Source organism: Melanotaenia boesemani, chromosome 5 (genome assembly GCF_017639745.1).
Source record: "Melanotaenia boesemani isolate fMelBoe1 chromosome 5, fMelBoe1.pri, whole genome shotgun sequence".
NCBI lineage: Eukaryota > Metazoa > Chordata > Actinopteri > Atheriniformes > Melanotaeniidae > Melanotaenia > Melanotaenia boesemani.
Window position 1 is genome coordinate 14940854 of NC_055686.1, and position 26004 is coordinate 14966857.

The 26004-nt window shown below is 37.3% G+C and overlaps 1 protein-coding gene and 1 long non-coding RNA gene across 25 annotated transcripts in view; both read right to left on the bottom strand.

Annotated features, from left to right (window-relative positions):
• The window catches only part of LOC121639643, a 68375-nt gene extending 51874 nt beyond the window's left edge, over window positions 1–16501 (bottom strand). For 13 of the 24 annotated variants that reach the window (XM_041985015.1, XM_041985017.1, XM_041985014.1 and 10 more), the window contains exons 1-12: window positions 16453–16497; window positions 16274–16316; window positions 13523–13693; window positions 13134–13352; window positions 12868–12970; window positions 12169–12407; window positions 11355–11585; window positions 10002–10454; window positions 9630–9875; window positions 8977–9219; window positions 1275–1727; window positions 898–1143 (exon numbers count right to left, since the gene is read on the bottom strand). In XM_041985015.1, coding sequence (XP_041840949.1) covers window positions 898–1143; window positions 1275–1727; window positions 8977–9219; window positions 9630–9875; window positions 10002–10454; window positions 11355–11585; window positions 12169–12407; window positions 12868–12970; window positions 13134–13352; window positions 13523–13693; window positions 16274–16307 — 2638 coding nt within the window. In that variant the 5' untranslated portion in view covers window positions 16308–16316; window positions 16453–16497. Of the gene's footprint in view, window positions 1–897; window positions 1144–1274; window positions 1728–8976; window positions 9220–9629; window positions 9876–10001; window positions 10455–11354; window positions 11586–12168; window positions 12408–12867; window positions 12971–13133; window positions 13353–13522; window positions 13694–16273; window positions 16317–16452 lie in introns of all 24 variants that reach the window. The other 11 variants (XM_041985024.1, XM_041985018.1, XM_041985025.1 and 8 more) reach the window with 5 other exon arrangements.
• LOC121639655 lies at window positions 4982–7380 on the bottom strand. The gene is made up of 2 exons (XR_006010233.1): window positions 7241–7380; window positions 4982–5098 (listed from the first exon to the last, which is right to left on the bottom strand). It is a non-coding gene; the product is annotated as an uncharacterized LOC121639655 (long non-coding RNA).
• Window positions 16502–26004: the final 9503 nt, after the last annotated feature.

Sequence of the window (26004 nt, forward strand, 5' to 3'; positions counted from 1 at the left end):
AAACTTTTTTGTCCTTTTTTTTATGGACATATAAGAATGTCTTCTCACACGATACAACACTGCTGAGATCTACACTCAATGAACTAGATACCTCCATGTAACAAGAATAATATAAACTGGCCACAGTTATACATAAAAAAAGAGCAAGATTTGCTGTAAAAAGGAAAACTGAGTCTTTAAATGTAATCTGTGTTCCTACATTTTGCAGTATAAAAACAAAAAATCACACTGATTTGTGCAAAAAATATTTTACTATTGGTGTCATACAGTTACTGTGTTAATAGTAGGGGAGACTGTCTCTATTTAACTGTGTTTCGAGCACATTTTTTTGTGGTAATCTTTTATTTGTTAGCTGTATGACAAGCTAGGTCATGGATAATGTACTTAGGGACAGTTGTAACACGCTTCACGCTGCTTTCTACTCACGTGGACTAAACCGATGTTAGTGATTAAGTTTTTAGTGTAACTTAAATACTTTAAAGGCAGAACCTTTGCAATGTTCCTAGTAAAGCGCCTCCCCATTAACGGCTAATCCAGCATCCATCTTATATCCTATCTGTACTGTGAGCTCTCTACAGCAACAAAAGCCTGTTGCATATTGTATTCTATGTTTGTTTTTACTGTATTAAGACATGGAATCAGAAAACACCCATATGTTGTGCCTGTTTTGTCTTCTTGTGTTTCTTCGCTGAATCAGCCTCGGCACACATTCAAAAACGTCCGGTGTGTTTATATGAATTGCTAGAGTGTGAAGCTAAACATTCGATGTCCAGGATAAAAAAGATGTATAGTTATTTTTTAGCCTCGGGACGACTTCTTCCTAATTTCAGTTTAATTAACACACAAACACTTGGAAAGTCACCAGGAATGTTACATGAATCAAGTGAGACATCTTACCAGTAACAGCTGTAAGTTTTACTCTATTGTATCTGACGTTGTCAGACACATAGAAGAGAGTGAATGTGTATTTAGTCCCAGCAGTGAGAGATGAGACTGTGTGAGTTACTGTTCCATTTCCGTCTGGTGCAGTGATGTTTGTCTCTGTACCATTAAACTGGAGAACAAAGCTAACGTTGTTGTTGACTTTATTCCACTGCAGAGTGATACTGGTCTCATTTTGTGCTGCTGGTCGGAACATTTGTTCTAAAAACAGTAAAAAGCAAATAAAAGTTATTTTAATGCTAAAAAAAAAAAATGTATTGTTCTTTTTATATTCATGAGAAGAAAATTGGATTATTTAGAAACCATTCAAGCTATAGAAAACTGTACAATACCTGCACAATATGCCGTGTAGTAGGAGGATGGTCTCTGTAGTTTGTAGACATAGTATCCAGAGCAGAGCTTGACCTGGATGGTGTGTGGGGTAAAATAACAGCAGGTACTACCCACAGTAGCACACACAGTCCGATTTACTATACCATCTGACTGTGTGGGATGAGGTCCTGTTATCCACATCGGATAATAAGCTCCACATCGGTTTGCTTCTATACATCTCTCTGGGATTTGTGCACTGTTTTGATTGAGAAACAGCCGATACCAGCCTTGCCAGTTAATATAATAATAGTCCCAGTAGTAATATGAAACGTATGTGTTATTTACTGAGCGCCAGTCATCATTCAGTGAGGTGTAGTTCTGACAGGGGTCGACACATTGGTCTATTCCATTAAAAGTGATGCAATCCTGGCCAGAAGGACAACCTAGCTGTACGCAGCTGGGGGGTAGTTTCTCTTCATTTCATTCAACATGAGGAATTAGAAAAGATATTGTTAGCAAGTCTGAAAATGTTAAGAACAATATCTAAAGCTGAATAGTCAGGTGTGATCACCTAGGATTGGCTTTTGAGTTACAGGTCAGTCTTAGAGACCTGAGAGGAGGCCGGAGGACTCACTTATCTCCCTCTACTAACTACCACACAGTTTATAACATATACAGTGTTTAATGTAACCTGATTAACTGGTAACTAGTAGTTTCTAAGGGTAACCTACTGTTTGTTTCCATTCTCTTTTTCTCTTGTTTTCATTAGTCCATGAAGGTCAGTTACTGTATTAAACATTATTTTAATGGGTTATCTCTTACATGCCAAAATAGTTTAATTTATTATGTTATTGTTACTTTTGCCCATCTTGAAATAAACCAAACTCCTTTTAGACCTTGTGATCATTTGTCTCTGGTAAAAATAATTTTTATATTGTTACACCTGAACGAGGTTTGTGGCCTGGAGAAGATGGTCTTTGTTCATGTTGTGTCTTGTCTACTCCTAGACGGGATAACACTAGCTAATTAATCAATGATCCCCTCCCTTTGTTAATTAAAAAAACAACAAACATAATTCAAGAAAAAGCAACTTTTTTTCAGCCCTCATCCTGACCAGGGGTCTTTTATCAAACTGTATGTAGCAAAGCAAACTACAGGTGGCCTCAGCTGTGCAAAAAGGAAATGCTGTGCACTTCAACTTTAAGATTTATCAAAGGCTGCGCACGCACATCCTACACCTGTTTCCGTTTAGACATCAGAATCAACTGTAATGTGATTTGGGAACCCCTTTCCACGCCGACATGATGGCTATAAATGGTCAGGTGGACGCCTATGATACATATTCATCAAATCATTCCCATGATGACTCGGAAGGGAAAAAGAGGGAAGAAGTGGAATTTTTCGAGGTGTGTGACAGAGATCCTGATGGACCACGGTGACAAAGATAAAAATGTTTAATTGGTGGGCACAGCATGGGCATTACTTGTGTCAAAAAGGCAGAATAGTGGCAGATGCTGTCATCACATTGACAGAAAGCAAAACACACCAGAGGTATCGGAGCATGCGGCTGGATATCTCATTTGGTAGAGCATCCGTCTCCCTTCTGGGAGACTGAAGTTCGATTCCTAGAGTGGTGAATCGCTTTGGGGAAAAGTGTCGGCTAAATGACAGTAATGATGCCGGTAATTTAGTAACATATTTTAATTTATAAAATAAATCTGTACAGATACATCTGAGATTGGTAGCACTAGCAGTGTATTTAGTGTTAAAATAATTTTCCTTTCTAGTTGCTGGGTGCTCCATCTGGGTGGGCGGTGCAGAGAGACACAATCACTGCTATTAACCAGACAAGGAGTTGCAGGAAATAAAGACGTCTTGACAGAATTTGGGACAACAATAAAAAAAAAAAAACATTGTGTAAGAATAAATAAATAAAAGGAAATCCACCTCTTGTGTGTTTCATTAGCTTTACGTCATTTCTAGACCTCCAGCCTCCAGTCTGCGTCCTGCTCTGCTGGAATGACTTTCTGACATGTTGGCAGCAGACTGTCCACCTTATTTAGCTGAATGTATTTTATAACATGTAAAATTAGTTTCACAATGACAGAACATATTTTAGTGGTTGAGGTTCTTATTAATATCATTTCCATTTTTCCTGAACATCCTGTATCCGTCCCCCCACCCCCGAATGTGTGGTCTTAATTACTATCAAATGTGCGTCTTTATTTATTTCTGCAAACAGCTTTAATATCGAACATGTGGTGTGAAAGGTAATAGTGGATTATGCGAAAATGTCTCACATTTCATTTCCTTGATTTTATTCTGTACCGTTGGTGTTGCAGTTTCCTGTTTTTCCATATTCTGTGCGTACACCTAGGTCAGAGTTTGCATGGAGGCAGGAACATTTTCAAGTTTGGTTTTCATAAATCCTAAAATCATAAAGTTGATTGTATTTGGCATGTGCACCCTATTCTCTACATAGTGCCCTATATAGGGCTCACGCCAATTTTTAGGAGCGTCCGAATGTCCACAGAGAAAAAAAACTAGTCCACTCAAAATTACCCACAATGCATCTTGAAAAGTAGTGAGCATCGATGGTCACTAGACGGGTCAATATAGACCACAATGCATTGCGGGCAGAAGCTTAACATGGCGCAAGGAGGCGAAAAAAATTGAGCAGCGCAAAATGACCTATAAGCAAATTAAAAATATTCACACACAACTTTGGATTGGATTTGGAATGACATCTTGTAGAGTGTTGTGGTCGCCATAGTGACGGCTCATAGTCACATGGTCTGCAGCGAGGAAAAAATAGGGAGCTTCATGTCCGAATCGCCAAGAGAATGAATGCACTATGTAGTGTGCTATATAGTTGTAGTTGACCCTGGTGGTTTGTAAGCCTTTTAAATTCCCTGTTTGTTAGTGTACACGATTGTGTTTGATTGAAGACAAGAGACACTCTCACCTTTGAGTACTGGTTCTGAGTTTGGTTTATGAGATTTTGGTTCACTCATTAGGAGTCATTTTTGTATACTTGGTTTTATAGATAATTTAAGTTACGTTCTCATTATGAGGCGTTTTGTGGAAATTGATAAGGTTAATTTGTATTTATTTTGTGTTTGTATTTATACAGATGGAAGTTGTTGTTTAGAAGAAGTGGATTATTTCCCTTCATAGAGTTAATTGTACTTGTAATTGTTTCCTAATTAAGGACACCTTTTGTTAAATATTCTTTTGAAATCTCCAGACATGATTCATTACCTGTAATAGGACACCTTTTGTTAGTTATTGCGTTTATTTCTTTGTTTGAACCCGAGGTTTGTTTAATAAATTATTGTTGTATATCATCTTGTTGGTCTGGCTTGTTTGTTATCGACTCCGTCACCCCTGGTTAAAGAGAAGGTCTTAACAGCGCAGCCATAACTTGACGCACACGCCACCGGTATATTTCTGGTGGAAGAGCCCTCTCCTATTTTTTCTTTATCTTCAAGACACATCTGTACTTCCTCTAACTGCCAAACATATTGACATAATTTCATGACCTATTTTTTTTCACCCTGAGATATATTAGTACAATTTTAAGTCAAGAGAATCATCTTACCAGTAAGTTGTAGTCCACTGCTTCTGACGTTCTCAAACACAGAGAAGAGAGTGAATGTGTATGTAGTCCCAGCAGTGAGAAATGAGACTGTGTAAGTTACTGGTCCAACTGGTGGATTTATATTTGTTTCTGTGCCATTAACACTGAGAACAAAGCTGATGTTGTTGTTCACTTTATTCCACTGCAGAGTGATACTGTTCGGATTTTTTCCTGATGATGTGAAGTTTGCAGCATTTAGAGGAGCTGAGGCAGAAAAGAGAGCAGAGTTAAATGACACAAATACCCATCAAAAGTTTGATTAAAAAGCCAAAATAAACATATTCAAAACAGAAGCCCTGAGTGGAAACAGTCAAAATACGTTAAGATAAAAACAAAAACTGCTGAAGCATCTAAAACTTTTTTGTCCTTTTTTTATGGACATATAAGAATGTCTTCTCACACGATACAACACTGCTGAGATCTACACTCAATAGAGACCTCCATATAACAAGAATAATATAAACTGACCACAGTTATACAAAAAAAAAAAAAAGAGGATGATTTGCTCTAAAAGGGAAGACTGAGTCTTTATTCCCCTAATGTTATCTTTCTCCTATATCTAAGACAAAGGAGCGCTGTAGAAACGGCTGCTGCCTCAGTATGCCTGATCCTGTTTGTGTTATATGTTGTTACTGTCTTGTCTTGGACGGGTTGTACTGGAAACACAAATTTCCCTGAGGATTTCCAAAGGGATTAATAAAGTATTTCTGATTCTGAAATGTAATCTGTGTTTCTACATTTTGCAGTATAAAAACAAAAAATCACACTGATGTGTGCAAAAAATATTTTACTATTGTGTCATACAGTTATTGTGTTAATAGTAATAATAATAATGGATTAGATTTATATAGCGCTTTTCAATGCACCCAAAGCGCTTTACATTGTGAATCCATTATTCATCCACTCCTCACTCATACCTGGTGATGGTAAGGTACGTGTGTAGCCACAGCTGCCCTGGGGCAAGCTGACGGAAACGTGGCTGCCAGTCTGAGCCTCCGGCCTCTCCGACCATCACCGAACATTCATCCACACATTCATACACCAGCAATGCCAACACTGGAGGCAAGGAGGGTTAAGTGTCTTGCCCAAGGACACAGCAACAGATGACTGCGGGAGTGGGAATCAAACCGCCGACCTTCCGATCATTGGACGACCTGCTCTACCGCCTGAGCCACTGCCGCCCCAAAGTAGGGGAGACTGTCTCTATTTAGCTGTGTTTCAAGCACGTTATTTGCGGTAATCTTTTAGTTGCTAGTTGTATAACAAACTAGGTCATGGATAATGTACTTAGGGACAGTTGTAACATGCTTCAAACTACTTTCTACTCACGTGGACCAAACCGATGTTAGTGATTAAGATTTTAGTGTAGTTTAAATACTTTAAAGACAGAACTTTTGCAATGTTCCTAGTGAGGCGCCTCCCCATTAACGGCTAATCCAGCATCCATCTTATATCCTATCTGTACTGTGAGCTCTCTTCAGCAACAAAAGCCTGTTGCATATTGTATTCTATATTTGTTATTACTGTATTAAGACATGGAGACAGAAAACACACATATGTTGTGCCTGTTTTGTCCCTTTCTCTTTCTATTCCTCTCTTCCTCCAATAATGTCTTCTTGTGTTTCTTTGCTGAATCAGCCCCGGCACACATTCAAAAACGTCCGGTGTGTTTATATCAGTTTGCTAGCTTGTGAAGCTAAACATTTGATGTGCAGGAAGAAAAAGTTGTATAGTTATTTCTCAGCATCAGGACGACTTCTGGGCAACGACAACTTTCAGAAACTGGTTGAAAATTTACGTTGTTCATCTTTAACTTCTATGCTGTGGGACCACAACATTTTTGTTTAAAAGTTTTGAATAAAAAGCTTTCAGTATCTTAAGTCATTACCATGCTCCTTATTTCATAATGTTACATTTCACCCCAAGACATGACCCTGATTATGGGGTCAGTTGTAACATGTCATTCCTTATGTTTGAGAACAAGCTGTCCAATTTCTGTTTGGGCTGCACAGACAATTTCCACGTGATTTATTAGCAAACACTTTAAGCTAGTTTGCATAGCTGTTTGAACACACTGGGTTAAAAGATTTTGAAGTTAAAGACAGAAATGTCAAAATTGTTACAACTGTCCCCGGTCTCCCCTACTTATGTTTTTCTTTACAGTAATTAAAGACACAATCTGAAGGGAAAGTTACACTTAAAAACATCCAACACCTTTGTCTGCTGCTTGGAAATCACAGCTGATGTACATTTGGAATTAACAGTCTCCCTGATTTCAGTTTAATTAACACACAAACACTTGGAAAGTCACCAGGAATGTTTCATGAATCAAGTGAGACATCTTACCAGTAACAGCTGTAAGTTGTACTCTACTGTATCTGACGTTGTCAGACACATAGAAGAGAGTGAATGTGTATTTAGTCCCAGCAGTGAGAGATGAGACTGTGTGAGTTACTGTTCCATTTCCATCTGGTGCAGTGATGTTTGTCTCTGTACCATTAAACTGGAGAACAAAGCTAACACTGTTGTTGACTTTCTTCCACTGCAGAGTGATACTGGTCTCATTTTGTGCTGCTGGTCGGAACATTTGCTCTAAAAACAGTAAAAAGCAAATAAAAGGTATTTTAATGCTAGAGACATGTATTTTTCTTTTTTATTTATGTTAGAAAACAAGTTTAGAAAAGAAAAATTAAACTATTTATACACCATTCAAGCTATAGAAAATAAAACATACCTGCACAATATGCCAGGTGGCAGGCGGATGGTCTCTGAAGTTTGTAGACATAGTATCCATAGCAGAGTTTGACCTGGATGGTATGTGGGGTAAAATAACAGCAGGAACCACTCCAGTTATTACACACAGTTCGATTTACTATAATATCTGACTGTATGGGATGAGGTTCTGTTATCCACATCGGAGCATGAGTTCCACATCTCAATGTTTCTATACATCTCTCTGGGATTTGAGCACTGTTATTATTGAGAAACAGCCGATACCAGCCATGCCAGTTAATATAGTCACAATGCACATTTGAAAGGTCTGTGTTATTTACTGAGCGCCAGTCATCATTCAGTGAGGTGTAGTTCTGACAGGGGTCGACACATTGCTGTATTCCATTAAAAGTGATGCAATCCTGGCCAGAAGGACAACCTAGCTGTACGCAGGTGGGGGGTAGTTCCTCTTCATTTCATTCAACATGAGGAATAAGAAAAGATATTGTTAGCAAGTCTGAAAATGTTAAGAACAATATCTAAAGCTGAATACTCAGGTGTGATCACCTAGGATTGGCTTTTGAGTTGCAGGTCAGTCTTAAAGACCTGAGAGGAGGCCAGAGGACTCACTTATCTCCCTCTACTAACTACCACACAGTTTATAACGTATACAGTGTTTACTGTAACCTGATTAACTGGTAACTAGTAGTTTCTAAGGGTAACCTAGTGTTTCTTTGCATCCTCTTTTTCTCTTTTTTTCATTAGTCCATGAAGGTCAGTTACTGTATTAAACAAAATTTTAATGGGTTAACTCTTACATGCCAAAATAGTTTAAAGTATTATGTTATTGTTGCTTTTGCCCATCTTGACAGAATCCAAACTCCTTTTAGACCTTGTGATCATTTGTCTCTGGTAAAAATAATTTCTATATTGTTACACCTGAACAAGGTTTGTGGCCTGGAGAAGATGGTCTTTGTTCATGTTGTGTCTTGGCCACTCCTAGACGGGGATAGCAGTAACTAATTAATCAATGATCCCTCCCCTTTTGTTAATAATAATAATAAAAAAAATCTTTCTCCATTTATCTGTCATTCTTCCTACAAGAACAACTTGTTTTCAATCCTCATCCTGACCAGGTGCTCTGCATCCTTGACGTCCAAAAATTCTCTTCTGCATGTTTAGCTATCTGCCACCTCTTCTCCATAATCTCTGCTATCTGGACTCTAAGAGTCCTCTCCTATAAATTATTTTTCCTTCAAGACACATCTAAACTTCCTCTAACTGTCAAACATATTGACATAATTTCATGACCTATTTTTTTTTACCCTGAGATGTTTTACTACAATTTTAAGTCAAGAAAATCATCTTACCAGTAAGTTGTAGTCCACTGCTCCTGATGTTCTCAAACACAGAGAAGAGAGTGAATGTGTATGTAGTTCCAGCAGTGAGAAATGAGACTGTGTAAGTTACTGGTCCAACTGGTGGATTGATATTTGTTTCTGTGCCATTAACACTGAGAACAAAGCTGATGTTGTTGTTCACTTTATTCCACTGCAGAGTGATACTGGTCTGAGATTTTCCTGATAATGTGAAGTTTGCAGCATTTTGTGGAGCTGAGGCAGAAAAGAGAGCAGGGTTAAATGATACAAAAACCAATTAAGAGCTTAATCAAAAATCGAAAATGAACATATTCATGACAGAAGCCCTGAGTGGATATATGTTGAGATAAAAACAAAAACTGCTGAAGCACCGAAAAAATTTTCTCTCTTTCTATTCCTCTCTTCCTCCAATAATGCCTTCTTGTGTTTCTTTGCTGAATCAGCCCCGGCACACATTCAAAAACGTCCGGTGTGTTTATATGAGTTTGCTACCGTGTGAAGATAAACATTCGATGTCCAGGATGAAAAAGTAGTTTAGTTATTTCTCAGCATCAGAACGACTTCTTCCTAATTTCAGTTTAATTAACACACAAACACTTGGAAAGTCACCAGGAATGTTACATGAATCAAGTGAGACATCTTACCAGTAACAGCTGTAAGTTGTACTCTATTGTATCTGACGTTGTCAGACACATAGAAGAGAGTGAATGTGTATTTAGTCCCAGCAGTGAGAGATGAGACTGTGTGAGTTACTGTTCCATTTCCGTCTGGTGCAGTGATGTTTGTCTCTGTACCATTAAACTGGAGAACAAAGCTAACGTTGTTGTTGACTTTATTCCACTGCAGAGTGATACTGGTCTCATTTTGTGCTGCTGGTCGGAACATTTGCTCTAAAAACAGTAAAAAGCAAATAAAAGTTATTTTAATGCTAAAAAAATGTATTGTTCTCTTTCTATTCATGAGAAGAAATTTTAATTATTTAGAAAGCATTCAAGCTGTAGAAAATTGAACAATACCTGCACAATATGCCATGTAGGAGGAGGATGGTCTCTGAAGTTTGTAGACATAGTAATCAGAGCAGAGTTTGACCTGGATGGTCTGTGGGGTAAAATAACAGCAGGTACTACCCACAGTAGCACACACAGTCCGACTTACTATACCATCTGACTGTGTGGGATGAGGTCCTCTTATCCACATCGGATAATAAGCTCCACATCGGTTTGCTTCTATACATCTCTCTGGGATTTGAGCACTGTTTTGATTGAGAAACAGCCGATACCAGCCTTGCCAGTTAATATAATAATAGTCCCAGTAGTAATATGAAATGTATGTGTTATTTACTGAGCGCCAGTCATCATTCAGTGAGGTGTAGTTCTGACAGGGGTCGACACATTGGTCTGTTCCATTACAAGTGATGCAATCCAGGCCAGAAGGACAACCTAGCTGTACGCAGCTGGGGGGTAGTTCCTCTTCATTTCATTCAACATGAGGAATTAGAAAAGATATTGTTAGCAAGTCTGAAAATGTTAAGAACAATATCTAAAGCTGAATACTCAGGTGTGATCACCTAGGATTGGCTTTTGAGTTACAGGTCAGTCCATGAGACCTGAGAGGTGGCCAGAGGACTCACTTATCTCGCTCTACTAACTACCACACAGTTTATAACATATACAGTGTTTACTGTAACCTGATTAACTGGTAAGTAGTGGTTTCTAAGGGTAACCTAGTGTTTGTTTGCATCCTCTTTTTCTCTTGTTTTCATTAGTCCATGAAGGTCAGTTACTGTATTTAACATTATTTTAATGGGTTATCTCTTACATGCCAAAATAGTTTAATTTATTATGTTATTGTTGCTTTTGCCCATCTTGAAATAAACCAAACTCCTTTTAGACCTTGTGATCATTTGTCTCTGGTAAAAATAATTTTTTGATTGTTAAACCTGAACAAGGTTTGTGGCCTGGAGAAGATGGTCTTTGTTCATGTTGTGTCTTGTCCACTCCTAGACGGGGATAGCAGTAACTAATTAATCAATGATCCCTCCCCTTTTGTTAATAATATTAATAAAAAATCTCATTCCTTTTATCTGTCATTCTTCCTACAAGAACAACTTGTTTTTAGTCCTCATCCTGACCAGGTCCTCTGCATCCTTGATGACCAAGAATTCTCTTCTCTATTTTTAGCCATCTGCCACCTCTTCTCCATAATCTCTGCTATCTGGACTCTAAGAGTCCTCTCCTATAAATTCTTTTTCCTTCAAGACACATCTAAACTTCCTCTAACTGCCAAACATATTGACATAATTTCATGACCTATTTTTTTTTTACCCTGAGATGTTTTACTACAACTTAATGTCATGAAAATCATCTTACCAGTAAGTTGTAGTCCACTGCTCCTGATGTTCTCAAACACAGAGAAGAGAGTGAATGTGTATGTAGCTCCAGGGGTGAGAGATGAGACTGTGTAAGTTACTGGTCCAACTGGTGGATTTATATTTATTTCTGTGCCATTAACACTGAGAACAAAGCTGATGTTGTTGTTCACTTTATTCCACTGCAGAGTGATACTGGTCTGAGATTTTCCTGATAATCTGAAGTTTGCAGCTGAGACAGAAGAAAGCAGGTTTAAATAACTTTAGTATCCAGTAACAGCTGCATGCCTTATTGCTAACAGGATAAATAATGAACTTGCTTGGAAATGGAAATAAGACATCGTCAACTTTCACATATTAAATGTGTCCTCGTTCCTTTAATGAGGCCAGAGCGATGTTTCGATTTTCTTTCAATAAAATCACAATTTTACTTTTAGTTAAAAGTTTAAGATTAAAAGTAAACAATATTCCTGAAACAATAAGTTGGTTTACAGTGATGTTACTGATCCTTAACATTATTCCAACATCTTCTCTTTGCTGCTTTTTACTGTAATCATGACAGCACAAGGCAGCCTCTGAGTACTGTTTGACCGTCTTAAAAAATGACAGTAGATGGCGCAATAGAGCCTTTGTTAGAAAAAAATCTAAGTAGCACATGTAAAAAGTAAATAAACTTCAAGACAGCTGCTTTATCTAAATCAGTTATAAACATAAATATTTAAAATGTAAAATGCCACCAAGAAGTAATAAAGTTCTTTTTAAACATCTTTAATGTAATAAAGAACAGAGGTGATATGTGAGAGCGGATACATTACTTGGTGTGTAACAGATGAACGGTAAACTCTGGCTACAGTCTTCATCTGACCATTTTCCCGAGTCACCGAATCCTGCTGCCACACACTGCTGTGAGCCACTGTCTGGCTGACCGTTAGCCCAGTATTGAAACAGAGAGTTGCTGCCATCAGACCACTCTTTATACCGGTACAGACCGATCCACACAGTAGATCCACCTGCTATGTCTTTGATGATGTTATTTTCAGTTTGGTTTCTTATGCTGTGAAGGAAAGAAGAGCATAACATCACAGTTAACTGAAGATTATCAAAGATCCACTGCACTCATTCATTTCAGATTAAACTAAGATTGTTTGGAAATAATATCACAAATTAATCTATTTCAATATTTTAGGAATCTCCACAAAACTGCCATTAGTACTTTAGAAAGCTAAAAAATATCTTGGTAGTGTTGTAGTATTTATTTTCCACATTAGTTTAGTAAGCCCTGGATAATGCAAATTACTGCCTTCTATTCCTCATAACTCTCTTATTAATCTAATCAATATTTGTACTGCTAAATTATGAAAAAAAAGTGAAAATACCCAAATAATTATTTCCATAATGCCTGTTCTGCATCAAAGAAAACTTTAGACAGAACACAAATTATGTGGAATTAATAAAAGAAGAAGACATAATTCAGGTCAGTAATGCATCTGGGTATTCATTAATGTAAACTGTACCTGACCAGATCAACATAATTCTGCTTGCAGAATTGCTGAGCTTCAGTCCAATTTAAGAGCAAAGTTTGATTGAAAACTAAAGATGGTGTGCCGTTCACTGTGCCTGTAAAAATATGGATGGAAAAAGAAATAAACTGTCAAATAGACTAAAAGATAAAACATTAATTGTTATATCTGCATGAACAACATGTAATATATATAAAAGAGAGATATTAAAACTAACGTCAACATTTACTAATGTACTTCATATGTTGTAGTAAACTCACCATTGTAGCACACAAAATTATGCTGCTCACTGCAGTTCATGTCATCCCATTTGCCATTAGCTCCAAGACTCACACAGTACTGTGTTCCACCAAAATTGTCGGGCCCACCAGAATCCCAGTTTCTGAATGTCGTCTCTCCTTCACCGTAGAAGCTGCTGTCATTTAGGGACCATCTCCAGCTGTTTACCAAGTCATCATGGAGACCCATCCAAGCCTTGCCTGTTTGGAAATGTTTATTTAATAAAAGAGTTGCAACATAAGATTTTTTTCTGTCTTTGTTTTTCTTTAACAATTATTTCTTGGTTTTCTGTGTTTGTGTTGAGTTTATTAAAGACGTGGTTTACCCTGGAGGAAGTATACAAACTGTGTGTCCTCTACTCAGAACTCACCTGTAAAGGTTGATGTGGTGCTAACAACAGCATTGATGTCATCTGTGTTTTCTATGGTTGCCACATCAGTGAAGTCGTGTCTGCAGACACTCTGAGCACTAGTCCAGTTCAGCTGCATGTTCACAAAGTAGTACTGACGAGTCTGTGCGAAGGCAACACTGAGCAGTGCTCCTGAAGCAAAACATATTCAGGTTTTTGTTGTAGTTCATGTTCTATTGCAACATGAAGAGGTACTGTTCTCCTGCTCTCTGCTTTTGGTACAGTCTGCACAACTTCTCTGATACAGTACAAGAAGCCTGATTCATATTATTTAGAAGCTAAATGTGAAACATAATCAGAGTTTAAACAAGATTCAAGGCACACAGTTGAGGAAGATCAAAATACACATAGACAGAAGGCAAGGTAACATGTATTTCAAAGAATGAGACATATTTATTATTTTAAATAAAGTTAAATTCAATTAAATATATGTATCGTAGCTGCATAATCAGTCTACACATCACTTTTAAAAAGATTTTATGGTTTCTTTGAGTGTGAGCTTTTAAACATAGTAAATTACTCTCTTCAGACGGGTATCTTCCCTGCTGCCTTTAAAACGGCGGCGGTGAGGCCCCTTCTGAAGAAGAGTAATTTAGAGCTAGACAGTCTTGATAACTACCGACCTGTATCCAACTTACCTTTTTTAAGTAAAATTATTGAAAAGCTTGTCTTTATGCAATTACATGAGTTTTTGCATAAAGATAATATTTTAGAAAAATATCAGTCTGGTTTTAGGACAAACCACAGTACCGAGACGGCCCTTTTAAAAATTGTTAATGAGCTTAGATCTAACTTGGACTCACAGAAACTTTCTGTCCTGGTTCTACTGGATCTTAGTGCCGCCTTTGATACAGTTGATCACGAGATTTTACTAGACAGACTCAGAAGTCTGGTGGGCCTCTCAGGTACTGTTCTCAAATGGTTTTACTTCTATCTCACAGATCGAAAATTCTTTGTAAGTATGGATACGTGCCCCTCAAGAATCCATGAAGTCAAGTGTGGGGTTCCCCAAGGATCAATTTTAGGCCCAATACTTTTTAATTTGTACATGTCACCTCTTGGGGATGCCATCAGGAGACACGGCATTGATTTCCACAGCTATGCTGATGACACACAGCCTTACATTGCCGTGTCTCTTGATGACTTGGAGCCAGTTAATGTCCTTTTAAACTGTATTTCTCTGTATACAAGAGAGAGAGATCATTTTACCAAAACTACATAATTTTAATCCCTCTCAGTGTGTGAGAAATCTGGGTGTTCTTTTCGACTCTGAGCTTGATTTTATTTCACACATCAGAAATGTCGCAAAGACTGGATTTTATCATCTTAAAAACATTGCCAGAGTCCGCCCATTTCTCTCTCTTGCCAACACGGAGTTGCTGATGCATGCTTTTATTTTCAGTAGATTAGATTACTGTAATGCCCTGCTCACTGGTCTTCCTAAAAAGTCCATCTTAAACTTACAGCTACTCCCCGTGCGATTCAGGATTGATTTTAAGCTTTTAGTAGTTTATAAATGTCTTAATGGTCTTGGGCCTTCTTATTTATCCGACTTGCTTTTAAATTATGAACCCTCGCGGACCCTGAGGTCATCTGGTAGCAGTCTATTAGTTGTTCCAAGGGTGAGGACCAAGACATTTGGTGAGGCCTCTTTCCATTGTTACGGCCCTCGTCTGTGGAACAGTCTGCCAGAGAACCTCAGGGCTGCAGAAACTGTTGATGTTTTTAAAAAGAGGTATTTGCTTTGTGTTTATTTATGCGTGATTTTTTTTTTTTTTTTCCAATAAGGATGAACTGATTTTTCATGTAAAGCACTTTGTGTTGCCCCAGCATGAAAAGTGCTTTATAAATAAAGTTATTATTATTATTTATTTAGTCCTGTAAGATGAGCATTTATCAACATGGATTTACTTTTAGCTAGACACATACTATTTGTCAAACATGCCTGAAAGATTTCAGCAAAACATAAAACTGTTATTGTTCCTCTAGAAACCCTCATCTCTCCTCTCCAGGAGCCTTTTACTAATTGAAACATGTTTAGCTTAAATCAGGATACAAAATAGTTTGGATTGTGAGAGGAGATGAAGGACAATGAGAGCCTAAGTGAGAACTTCTAGTTCCTGTAATCTCATGTACAACCAGGCAGCCTGTAATATATTATGTTTTGCTTTCATCAATCATATTCATAAATACTTTTGAGAATATTTTTTAGATTTTTATGATGTTGCAATAAGTAAATAACTAAATAAGTAAAATAAAAAGGTAATTTTGCCAAATCCAGATCTCAGATAATATTCAAATGAATATAATAACTACCAAATAACAACATGGTGGTTTTTGGTTTGAGTTTGAATTGTTAACTTAATTATGAATCTGAATTTTTATTAGAAATGTATAATATTCCATTTAACAGATTTAACTATGAATAAGAAATTCAGTTAAATTGTAATTAAGTAAATAACACTTAAAATGATCACTTCAAGAATTCTAATATTGCAAGTTTGGTAGAATATCCTAATAACTCTTTTATGACTATGATATAAAATAATTTTATAGAAAACATTTAGAACTTAAAAACATTTTTTTCCTTTTCAGTTGAACTTTTGCCTCATGCCTCTATTTTTATGTTTACAGGACTAGTCTGCTTAAGCTATCGCAGAAAAGAAAAGATAAACATAAAGAAGTTATAATAATAAAATAAAAGGCACCCACCTGTGAGCACAAAGACGATCAGCTTCCAATCCATGAGTTGAACCTTGAAAAAAAAAATCTATACAGTTAACTAATCTCCTATTAAATTTATAAACATTATTCTAACTGAACTTAAAGGATTTAATAAATTCTGCAAATGCTCAACACAAATTCCTGTAAAATGCATTAAAAGTGCATACCTTTGGATTTTAAACTTCTGCCTCGTTGAAACACAACACTTCCCTCCAGTATCAGTAATGTCTGCTGGAGAGAACTTGAGCATGAACTTATAAACATAAACCTGTTTGATGTTGCAGTGGGCGTTGCTCAAAATATGTTTATCTGACAAAGGTAGTTAAGGAATGAGAAAGCACAAGCACAACCTGTTATCTTTTTGTAATAGCCTCTTCACTTTCTGTTCTCATGTATGTGGAATGAGGATGTGGCATTTTAAAAACATTCAGTGTCTCACGCAACTGTGTGATTTAGCACCTGCACCTTAAGTAACCAGTTCATTTGTTTAACTGTAATGTTATATATAAAGCTTTGGTCAATATGTAAAAAGATCTTTCTTTTTTTGGAATTTAAATTTTTATTGAGTTTTAAAGAACTTTAACATAAACAAAAATTAAATAAGACAACAACAACACAGCACAGACTAAACCAAACAGCATGAGCACATTACTCAAAGTGCATCCAAAACATACATTCAGTCATAATTTCTGTTTTTGACCTTTATGTTTTTTTTCCTCTAATAAAAGATAAAAATTTATCACAGACCTTGAAATATGATTCCTTTCTGTTATGCAGTTTAGCTATCAATAACTCGAAAGATGCAATCTCTGCCATGGTCTTGACCCACTCTCCATAAACAGGCCCATCTTGGCTTTTCCATTTGCGGAGAATAACCCTCGCAGCTGAGATAAAGCTATAGAGCCAGCGCAAAAGCTGTTTTAGATACACTGGGCAAACATGACCTGTCACCTAAGAGACAAAGTTGAGCAGATTCAGGCACAGGTGTACCAAGCCACTCCTGCATTGTTTTGAGTATTTCTTTCCAAAAAGGCAGAACAATAGGACAAGACCACATAGCATGAATAAATGTGCATTCCTGACTTTTACATTTCCAAAATAGATTATTCTCCAATATACCCATTCTAAAAAGACGAGCAGGTGTAAAATAGTATCTATGAAGTAACTTATAGTGCGTGAACTTTCCCCGTGCTTCTCTCGTAAACCACCCCATAGTGGAAAGTATTTTCAGCCACGATTCCCTATCAATGTCCACATGCAAATCCCTCTGCCGAACATACCTTAGACTCTCATTCTTGTCATATAATGCTCTGGCTGACATCTTATAAAACATGGAAGCTGATTGACCTTTTTGGGTTAATTTAAAATAGAGCTACACAATGTTGTCCTCTTCTGAAAGCTGCTTAACTACACTGCTCAAACTATTATAATTTGTAAATATTTCCAAAAGTCCGACTTACTTTCCAGATTAAATTGTGCCCTTAGGTCCTGATAAGATTTTAGTGTTTTATTATCAACCAGATCCACTATATTTCTCATACCCCCAGTCAACATATTGCTTTCCTCCCCACTTTTATTGCTGGGTTATTCCATGGTGACAAATATGGCTGTTTATAATGTGAAATCTTTAACCACTTGTGAAATTTGGTCCAGAGTGTTAGAGTGTTGTAGAATTGGGTTAATCTCTTTGCCCCCCAACTTGTTCACAGATGGGGTCTTTTGTGACAGAACCTCCACCGGGCTAAAGGGGGCAGTAGTTTCTTGTTCTATACCTACCCATCCTAAGCAATTGCCCTCTCTTTTGCAGTGTTTTGCCAATTTAGCCATCTCAAAGGCAACGTTGTAAAGCTCAACATTTGGTAGCGACAGCCCACCATCTCTTCTTGTTACATACAGTTTTTGTAAGTTTATCCTTGGCTTTTTCCCATTCCATAGATAATCCTTAACCATTTGGTTGTATTGAGAGAAACATTCTCCAGTTATTGATATCGCAAGCATCATAGACAAGTAATTAAACTGTGGTGCAATCACCATTTTAATAGTGGTAATCTTTCCCCATAAGGTTAAATTAAGTGTTTTCCATTTCTCCAGGCTGTGCTTTATCTTAATGAGGAGGGGAGTCATATTAATGTGCATTATATCCGATATATTGGCGCACAATTTAACACCTAAATACTTTATGCCAGACGAGAGCCACTTAAAATGGCCAGCACTGACCATAGCTGGATGACATACTTTAGATACAGCCATGGCCTCTGATTTGTGCCAACTGACCTTATAACTAGAGATTTGGGAAAATAGATCAATTTTATCAAGAAGAACCTGGGTAGAGGATGTTGGATCTGAAACCAAACAAAGGATGTCATCTGCATAAAGAAAAAGTTTGTGTTCTCTCCCACCTGCCTCCACCCCCTTGATCCTTCCATCCATCCTTATCGCCATTGCTAATGGCTCAATGACCAGTGTAAACAAAAGCGGAGACAGGGGATCCCCTTGTTTTGTACCCCTAAACAGTCTAAAATAAGGGGAAATCCACCATTTGTAACAACAGCCGCACGTGGTTTTTCATAGATTGCCCTAACCCATTTGAGGAATTCTTTCCCAAAACCAAATTTTTCTAAGACATTCAGTAAAAAACCCCATTCTACCCTATCAAATGCCTTCTCAGCGTCAAGTGAGAAGGCAGCAACCGGTATATCCTTATTATGACTTTGCCACATCAAGTGAAGTAGCCTCCTAAGGTTATCAGAGGAGGACCTCCCTTTAACAAAACCCACCTGATCCGAATGAATTAGCAATGGCAAAACTTTTTCTAATCTCATAGATAGAATTTTCGTGAGGACCTTGCAATCGACATTCACCAGGCTAACTGGCCTAAAACTACCAGGATCCATTGGTTCTTTATCTTTCTTGAGAATCACTGAAATAAGAGCTTTATGAAAAGTTTCAGGGAGGCACCCTAGAGAGCCTGCCTCACTATAGAGCTCTGTTAAAATAGGTGCTAAAAGGTCTATATTATGCTTATAGTATTCTATAGGAAATCCATCAATTCCCGGAGATTTTCCCACCTTCATAGACTGAATTGCAGCACGAACCTCCGCCTCAGTGATTGGTGCATCTACAGCCTCTACCTGGTGTAAAGATAACTGAGGAAGTTCAAGCCCAGAGAAAAAGGCATCCATTTTACCTGTGTCTAGCTGTGTATCCGAAGAATAAAGATTAGCATAAAACCTTTGAAACGACTGATTAATCTCATATGCCCTAGTTACTACTTCATCCTTTTCATTTCTGATTCCTGGAATTATATAAGCTGCTTCCTGTTATTAAAGATTTCAGTAAAATCCATTTTCAATTTACACACGTCTTTCAATAATGACTCACTAAAATTTACAGACAACTGCTTTTCTTTGTCTTTTAGTTGGGATTCTAGTAGCCTAGTTTTGCCCCATCATTTTTTTTCTTTCTGCTTGAGTATGCTATAATTTTGCCCCTAATAAAAGCTTTAGACGCATCCCAGATAGTACTAAATTTCTCCGTGGATCCAGTATTAATCTGGAAGAAGGACTTGATGTTTTCATTCAACATATCCTTAAACCCTGAATCTTGGAATAAAGATGTATTAAGCCTCCACCTGCTACTCTTAGCCCGCTCCTCCCCAATTATAACATCCAGCGTCACTGTTGCATGGTCCATAAGTGCAATTGCTCCAATTTTACAGTTGACACAGGAACCAATAATAATTTTAGAAAGATAAAAATAATCAATTCTCCAAGACGATTTATGCTTGTGGGAGAAAAATGTAAATTCTTTTTCCCTTGGGTTAATAAAGCCTCCAAATATCCACAAGGCCAAGATCTTCTATTAGCTGGTGAATCGCCTGCCTGTCCCTAGGAGCCCGTTTGCTGTAGGCTGATTTGTCCAGTATATCATCTAGCACCTGATTAAAGTCCCCACCCAACAAAGTTTGTCCCTCGCCAAGTGTACCTAAAAGCTCATTAATTTTGTAAAAGAAAATGGGCTCTTCTGTATTCAGAGCATATATATTACATAAATTTATTCTGCTCCCATTAATGTTAGCTTCTAAACATATAAGTCTCCCCTCCTCATCTCTTATGCACCAAGATCACAACACCACATTTCTGGCTGTTAAAACAGTTATGAAACACCTGGCCTACCCACATGCTTTTGAGTTTAACCAGTTCTTTATCTGTCGAATGTATCTCCTGGAGAAATGCTATGTCCGTCTTTTGAGATTTAAGATAACTCAGACATTTCTTTCTTTTAACCGGGTTTGACAAACCATTTACATTCCATGTGATAATCTTTACATTTTTAGCCATCTTGTCTCCCTGTTAACTAACAACATAAAGTTATCACCTGCAGACATTATATCAGTAGAATCAATAACAACAGAAGACATATAATCCTGTGCTGTAAAACAATAATTGTATGCTGTTATAGAACCCAAGTCTGTGCCAAACATCAAAAATAAAACATAACCAACCTTTGCAAAATATGTGAGAAAACACAAAAATAACCCATGTGGAGACTCCCAAAAAACAAAACAAAAAGAAAAAACACAACTATCTCAACCACTAAACCAACTATCTCTTTGGTCTGTGAGGCGCAACCCGTGGTCATCCCCACAAACCCCCCCCAAATCCCCACAACTGAAATCAAACTTTCCACTGTCTTTCTTGTCCTTGGTCTATTATCTTTAAATTAAACTAAATATATACTACGGAAGCGTGTAGCTGTCACCCAAATAAAAAAAAAATTCGGACCATATCACATTATAACGTGATATGTTTATTGTAAAAACATAAAACGTATCACGTTATAACATGATAAGTTTATTGTAAAAACGTGAAACCTATCACGTTAAAACGTGATAAGTTTATTATAAGAACATAGCCTGTACTGTATGCAGATGTTGTTACGACCTATATTGGAGCAAAATACTTTTTATGGAAAATATACTCATCAAGCAGAAACATTTCAGTTCTTTTTGACAATGATTAATTGTTCTACTCTGGTTTATTGTTGTACAGAAACGTGGGACAGCCATTAGAAACACGTAGGTCACCTGCCTGCGCAAAGTGAGACGGTGCGTGCCTGTGTGTCTGAATTGCCACAGAGCAGGCATCCCCAACTTGGGACCTCTTGAGCCAGTGTCCTGCAGGTTTTCAGTATGTCCATCCGTTTATGAAAACGTATGATGATCGGCCTTGGTGGTTGCCCGTCATTTGGTAACGGACCCAGGGAACGGTGCACCCGCTGTAGCTCAGTTTCCGACAAGTTAATGCCCAGCGCGTCTAAAACAATAGCTCTCATCAGTTCCCTCGGTTTGCCGTTTCCCGCGTGCTCTTTCACTCCCACAAGGCGAAGGTTTATACGCCTGTCCCGGTTCTCCATGTCTTGCACGGCTCTCCGAAGCTCTTCATACTGACGCGCTCTCGCTTTAGCTTCCTTATCCAGCCGGTCATTTTCCTTTTCCAAATCCATAATACGTGCGTCCGCTTGATCAAGTTTGTCATAGGGGTCAATGACATCTGTTCCCATTTTGGCCTGTGGTGCTTTCACTAATGAGACATAAGCCTGTAGGTCCTGGAGAATGCTGCTCACCTGAGCCATTTCACGCATAGCCTTTTCCAAAGTAGACTGCAACTCTACGATGACATTCAATGCCACCGGGTTTGACGAGCCGGCTTCAGAACTCTGCATGATGTCCACGGTGGTGTTAGCATTAGCTAACTTGGTGCTGCTAGCGGTGTTAGCATTGTTAGCCGCCTGTTTCGCCAACCTTGTTTTAGGATTTGGAGTTGTCATTTCGCAGTCCATCTATCAAAAACAATTCCAGGAACTCCCAAACAATGTCAAATTACTATTGTGTAGTAGAAAGTGAAATCTTGCTCACGAAAATCAAGGGGAAAGTGGGTGATTTGTCAGGAGGTCTGCTTTAGGCGGCCATCATGGTCGGCGGTCCCACGTGACTCTGTAAAAAGATCTTTATATGTGTTTTATGATCATTAAAACATAATTAAATAGAAGAAGACATTTTTTAATCAATAAAGGTAAAAACAAAAAGAAACAACAAAAAGTTGCAACATGACTTAAAAATTACTTTGATTACTTTGGAAAACAATGCAACATGTGCAGATATTGTTCACGCTTGTGGTCACCTTGGGCATTGTTTTGTTAAGTGATCATTATGGCTGTTTTACAGGTTGTAGTGAGAACTCCTTTTTTGTATATTTTTAATCCACTGTCTTTAACTTCTACATGTGTTTCACACTCTGTTGATTTATTTTGCAACTTTTGAGCTTGTGGCATGAATACATGTCTTGGATATGTAAGATTAGCAACAAAATTGATGTGACTGCATTAGTATTTTTAATGCAATGTCAGACACACTGATCACCTTTGTAGCCAAAAATGCCCAATTGACTTTATTTAAACAATATTTTTTAATTTGACTGTTTTACAGTTTAAAACCATGCGTTCTGTAATGTCAGCATTTTATTTAGAAGAAAAAATTGTGATAATTGATACTTTTACTGCTTTTAATATATTCAACAGTTTTTCATGAAATTCAATTGAATTGAACTTTTTTTATATTATGGAACTGTGGGATTACCAAAGAGACCTGATAGTTTTTTCTTTGTGTGTATTTGTGTGTACATACATACAGTGTGTACATTGTATAAATACACGTTTATACTCCAGAAGTTGAGAAAGTTAGCAGCTACAAAGACAACAAGCTGTTTATTGTGTAAATATTGCACTTGATGCGTTTGTAGATTTCGTTGTTGCACACACAGGTTTTTTGCTTGAGAGTCTATTATCATTAAAAGGAAGTGATGTGTGTGAGTGTGTATCTGTGTGTGTTTATGAAAATACATATACACATTTTCACATAATGTCTATTTCATTTTTTACTCTACCATTTGATGTGTTGTATTGTGCTATATTGTACTTTTATTTCTGTGACCCAGAGAGATGCAAAATAATTCCAATGTGCTTGTCCTTAAATGTACCTGTACCCTCAGATGCAGGTGCATCAATCAGTTTGTAAAGAAAAATCAATGCAAAAAATTATTTGGCTGTTTGTTTTAGTTTCTTTAAATATCCTAAGGTAGTTACAGGGAAAGACGGGAGTAACACAACTCCAGAAGATGCCAGTGAGGAGACTTAAGTTAAGAATTCATTCAATATTTGTGACCCACAAGGAAAACAAGTGACAGCTCACCCCTAAAAAACCAATCTAGAAAACTCAGGATAATAAAAAATAAACCCTAATAACCAGACATAACCAAAATAATCTAGGCTAACAACTAACAGAAGATGTGCAGATCCCCAGTCCTTTAATTTAGGCATTGATTGGCTGGAGGAGGCCATCACTTAACAGGAGGAGTAGCACCTGGAGAGTCAGCTCAAAGTTGATGACAGGAATCAACCACATTCCTGTAACAGTGCTGCTTCTGGGAACTAACCAGGCAAACCACATTCCTGCTAGTGGGCTGTGTACTTTGGCAATATCATTGTTTTTGTTTGAACTTGTGATGCTCACGTAGGTTCTGCTTGTGTGTAGGCTCTGTGTACGCAAATTTTTATAGAAATTCATCCATTCTTTTAAAGATAAACTTGCTAACATTTAAAACAATAAATAAATAAATAACATGTCTATATTAAATTAAAATTATTATTTTTTATTATTTATTAAAAAGAGGATTATGACACTGTGAACACATCATGCACCCATGAAAATTTTCAGGTTACTAATGATAATATTTGACAAGTATTGGCAGATTTTGATATCTGTTGGTAAATTCCTGACCTACACAAGCCAAAATGGATCCTTTGTGTAGAAAACTGTCTCCATGTGACTCATTTTGTTCTGCAAGTACTGTATGTTTGTGTTCAGTGTGTGAATGCCATACAAAAATCCATTCAGTAATAGTACAGTGGCTCCTTAACATACCCAGAATGTTATAAGGCAAAATGTTCTCCCTTTAACACATCACATTTACTGGATATTAAAGATACTCTAACATATTACAAAAAAGTTGTATAAAAAGGTGACAGATTTTGGTGAAACACTGGGTCATATCTTTGTCATTGTGTTTCCTGAGCTTGTAAAAGTGTTTCATGTCAATGTAAAGCAGACTTGCTGCTTAGAAGGACTTTTAACAACTATAGTACAGCTATTTATTGGACTATGCTGATTTTAATATGATCTACTTCCAGAAGCAGCGATCTGGTGTTAACTGTGTACATCTCCTATACATGAGTCAATTTAAAATGTGAAAAAACGTTATGTGAACTTAAAAAAGTAAGGCAACTTGTTGCAAAGCTTTCATTGAGTAAACTCTGCTGTGGGTTCTGGGGTGTGAATCAAGAGATTTTTTTGTTTACTCAAAAATGCTTTACAGCTGGTTGCTTTACTTTTGAAGTTTTCTCAACTACTCATTCTTTAGTTGGGGCTTTTGTATTCCATCCATCAATTTTCTATACTTGCTTACTCCAATGCAAGGTCATGGGGTGCCGGAGCCTATCCCAGCAGCTAGACGAGAGGCCCATGGACAGGTCACCAGTTCATAAAAAACTGTTCATGTCTACATTCCCTTCTAAGGTGAATTTAGAGTGACCAAATAATCTAACATGCATGTTTTTGGACTGTGGGAGATGCTGGAGTACCATGGCCATGGGTGTATAATTGGGTAGGTACGATAGGGACATGTCCCTACCAATATCCAGCAACTCCTTAATTGTCACTACCATTTTCTGTGGCTTAGGACTGCTGAGAGTTACTGTGCTATCTCAGCAGCAGCAGCGCTGCTTTAAGCCCCGCTTTATAAATAATTTTTGTTTTGACTGGCTCCCTGCCTGTGTTTCTTGGTACTAGATCGGCTGTCAGTCACTTTGTTCAAAAAGCTAGCACTTCTGGCTAGTGTCAGCGATGCTAACGGTGGTTACCTTCAGTCAGAACTTCAGGAGGTATTTTAGAGTAAGTCAATGTTAAAGTTGGTTACAAATAAATTATTTTCCAGCTACCATTGTGTAATGAATAATGGTAGCAACCACTTAGCCAAAAATTGGTTTCCTTATCATGAATCAATACATTGTTTTGTCAGGTGACAGAATCAAATCTGCAGATAGTTTATAGAGGGGAGGAGATGCTGAGGAAGGTGAAGAGGAAGGTGATCTTCACTTCTCAGAGATGTGACGTGACCGACATGATTAAAATCTAAAAACATAAAACCACATAAGTGTTCATCTGACTTTCACATATTTAAAATAAATATGAACATTGCAGTTGCAGTTAGTCAAAGTGATCATATAAAGATTATTTAAAATTATTAGAACTATGAGGATGATGATGTGCTCTGTAACAATGGTTTATCACTGATTATCTGTTAATGTTGGCATTTTCCTTCAAGGTTTCATTAATGTGATTAATATAAGCAGTGAATTTGTTGAACTAAGGGATTAAAGAACATTTCTGTTTATGAAAGTAGTTTTCACTGTGGTGTAGACAATATTTATATGAAGCAAATATGCCCACAGATCTCTTCATCTAATACAGTAAAATCCCAGAAATATTTAAGTAAAATAGACTTGTATTCAGTTAAGCCAAAGACCACATCTTAATGTCAATCACTGAATAGAATATTTTGCATTATAATCTTCTGCTTGTTCAGATTTTCTATCCACTCAGT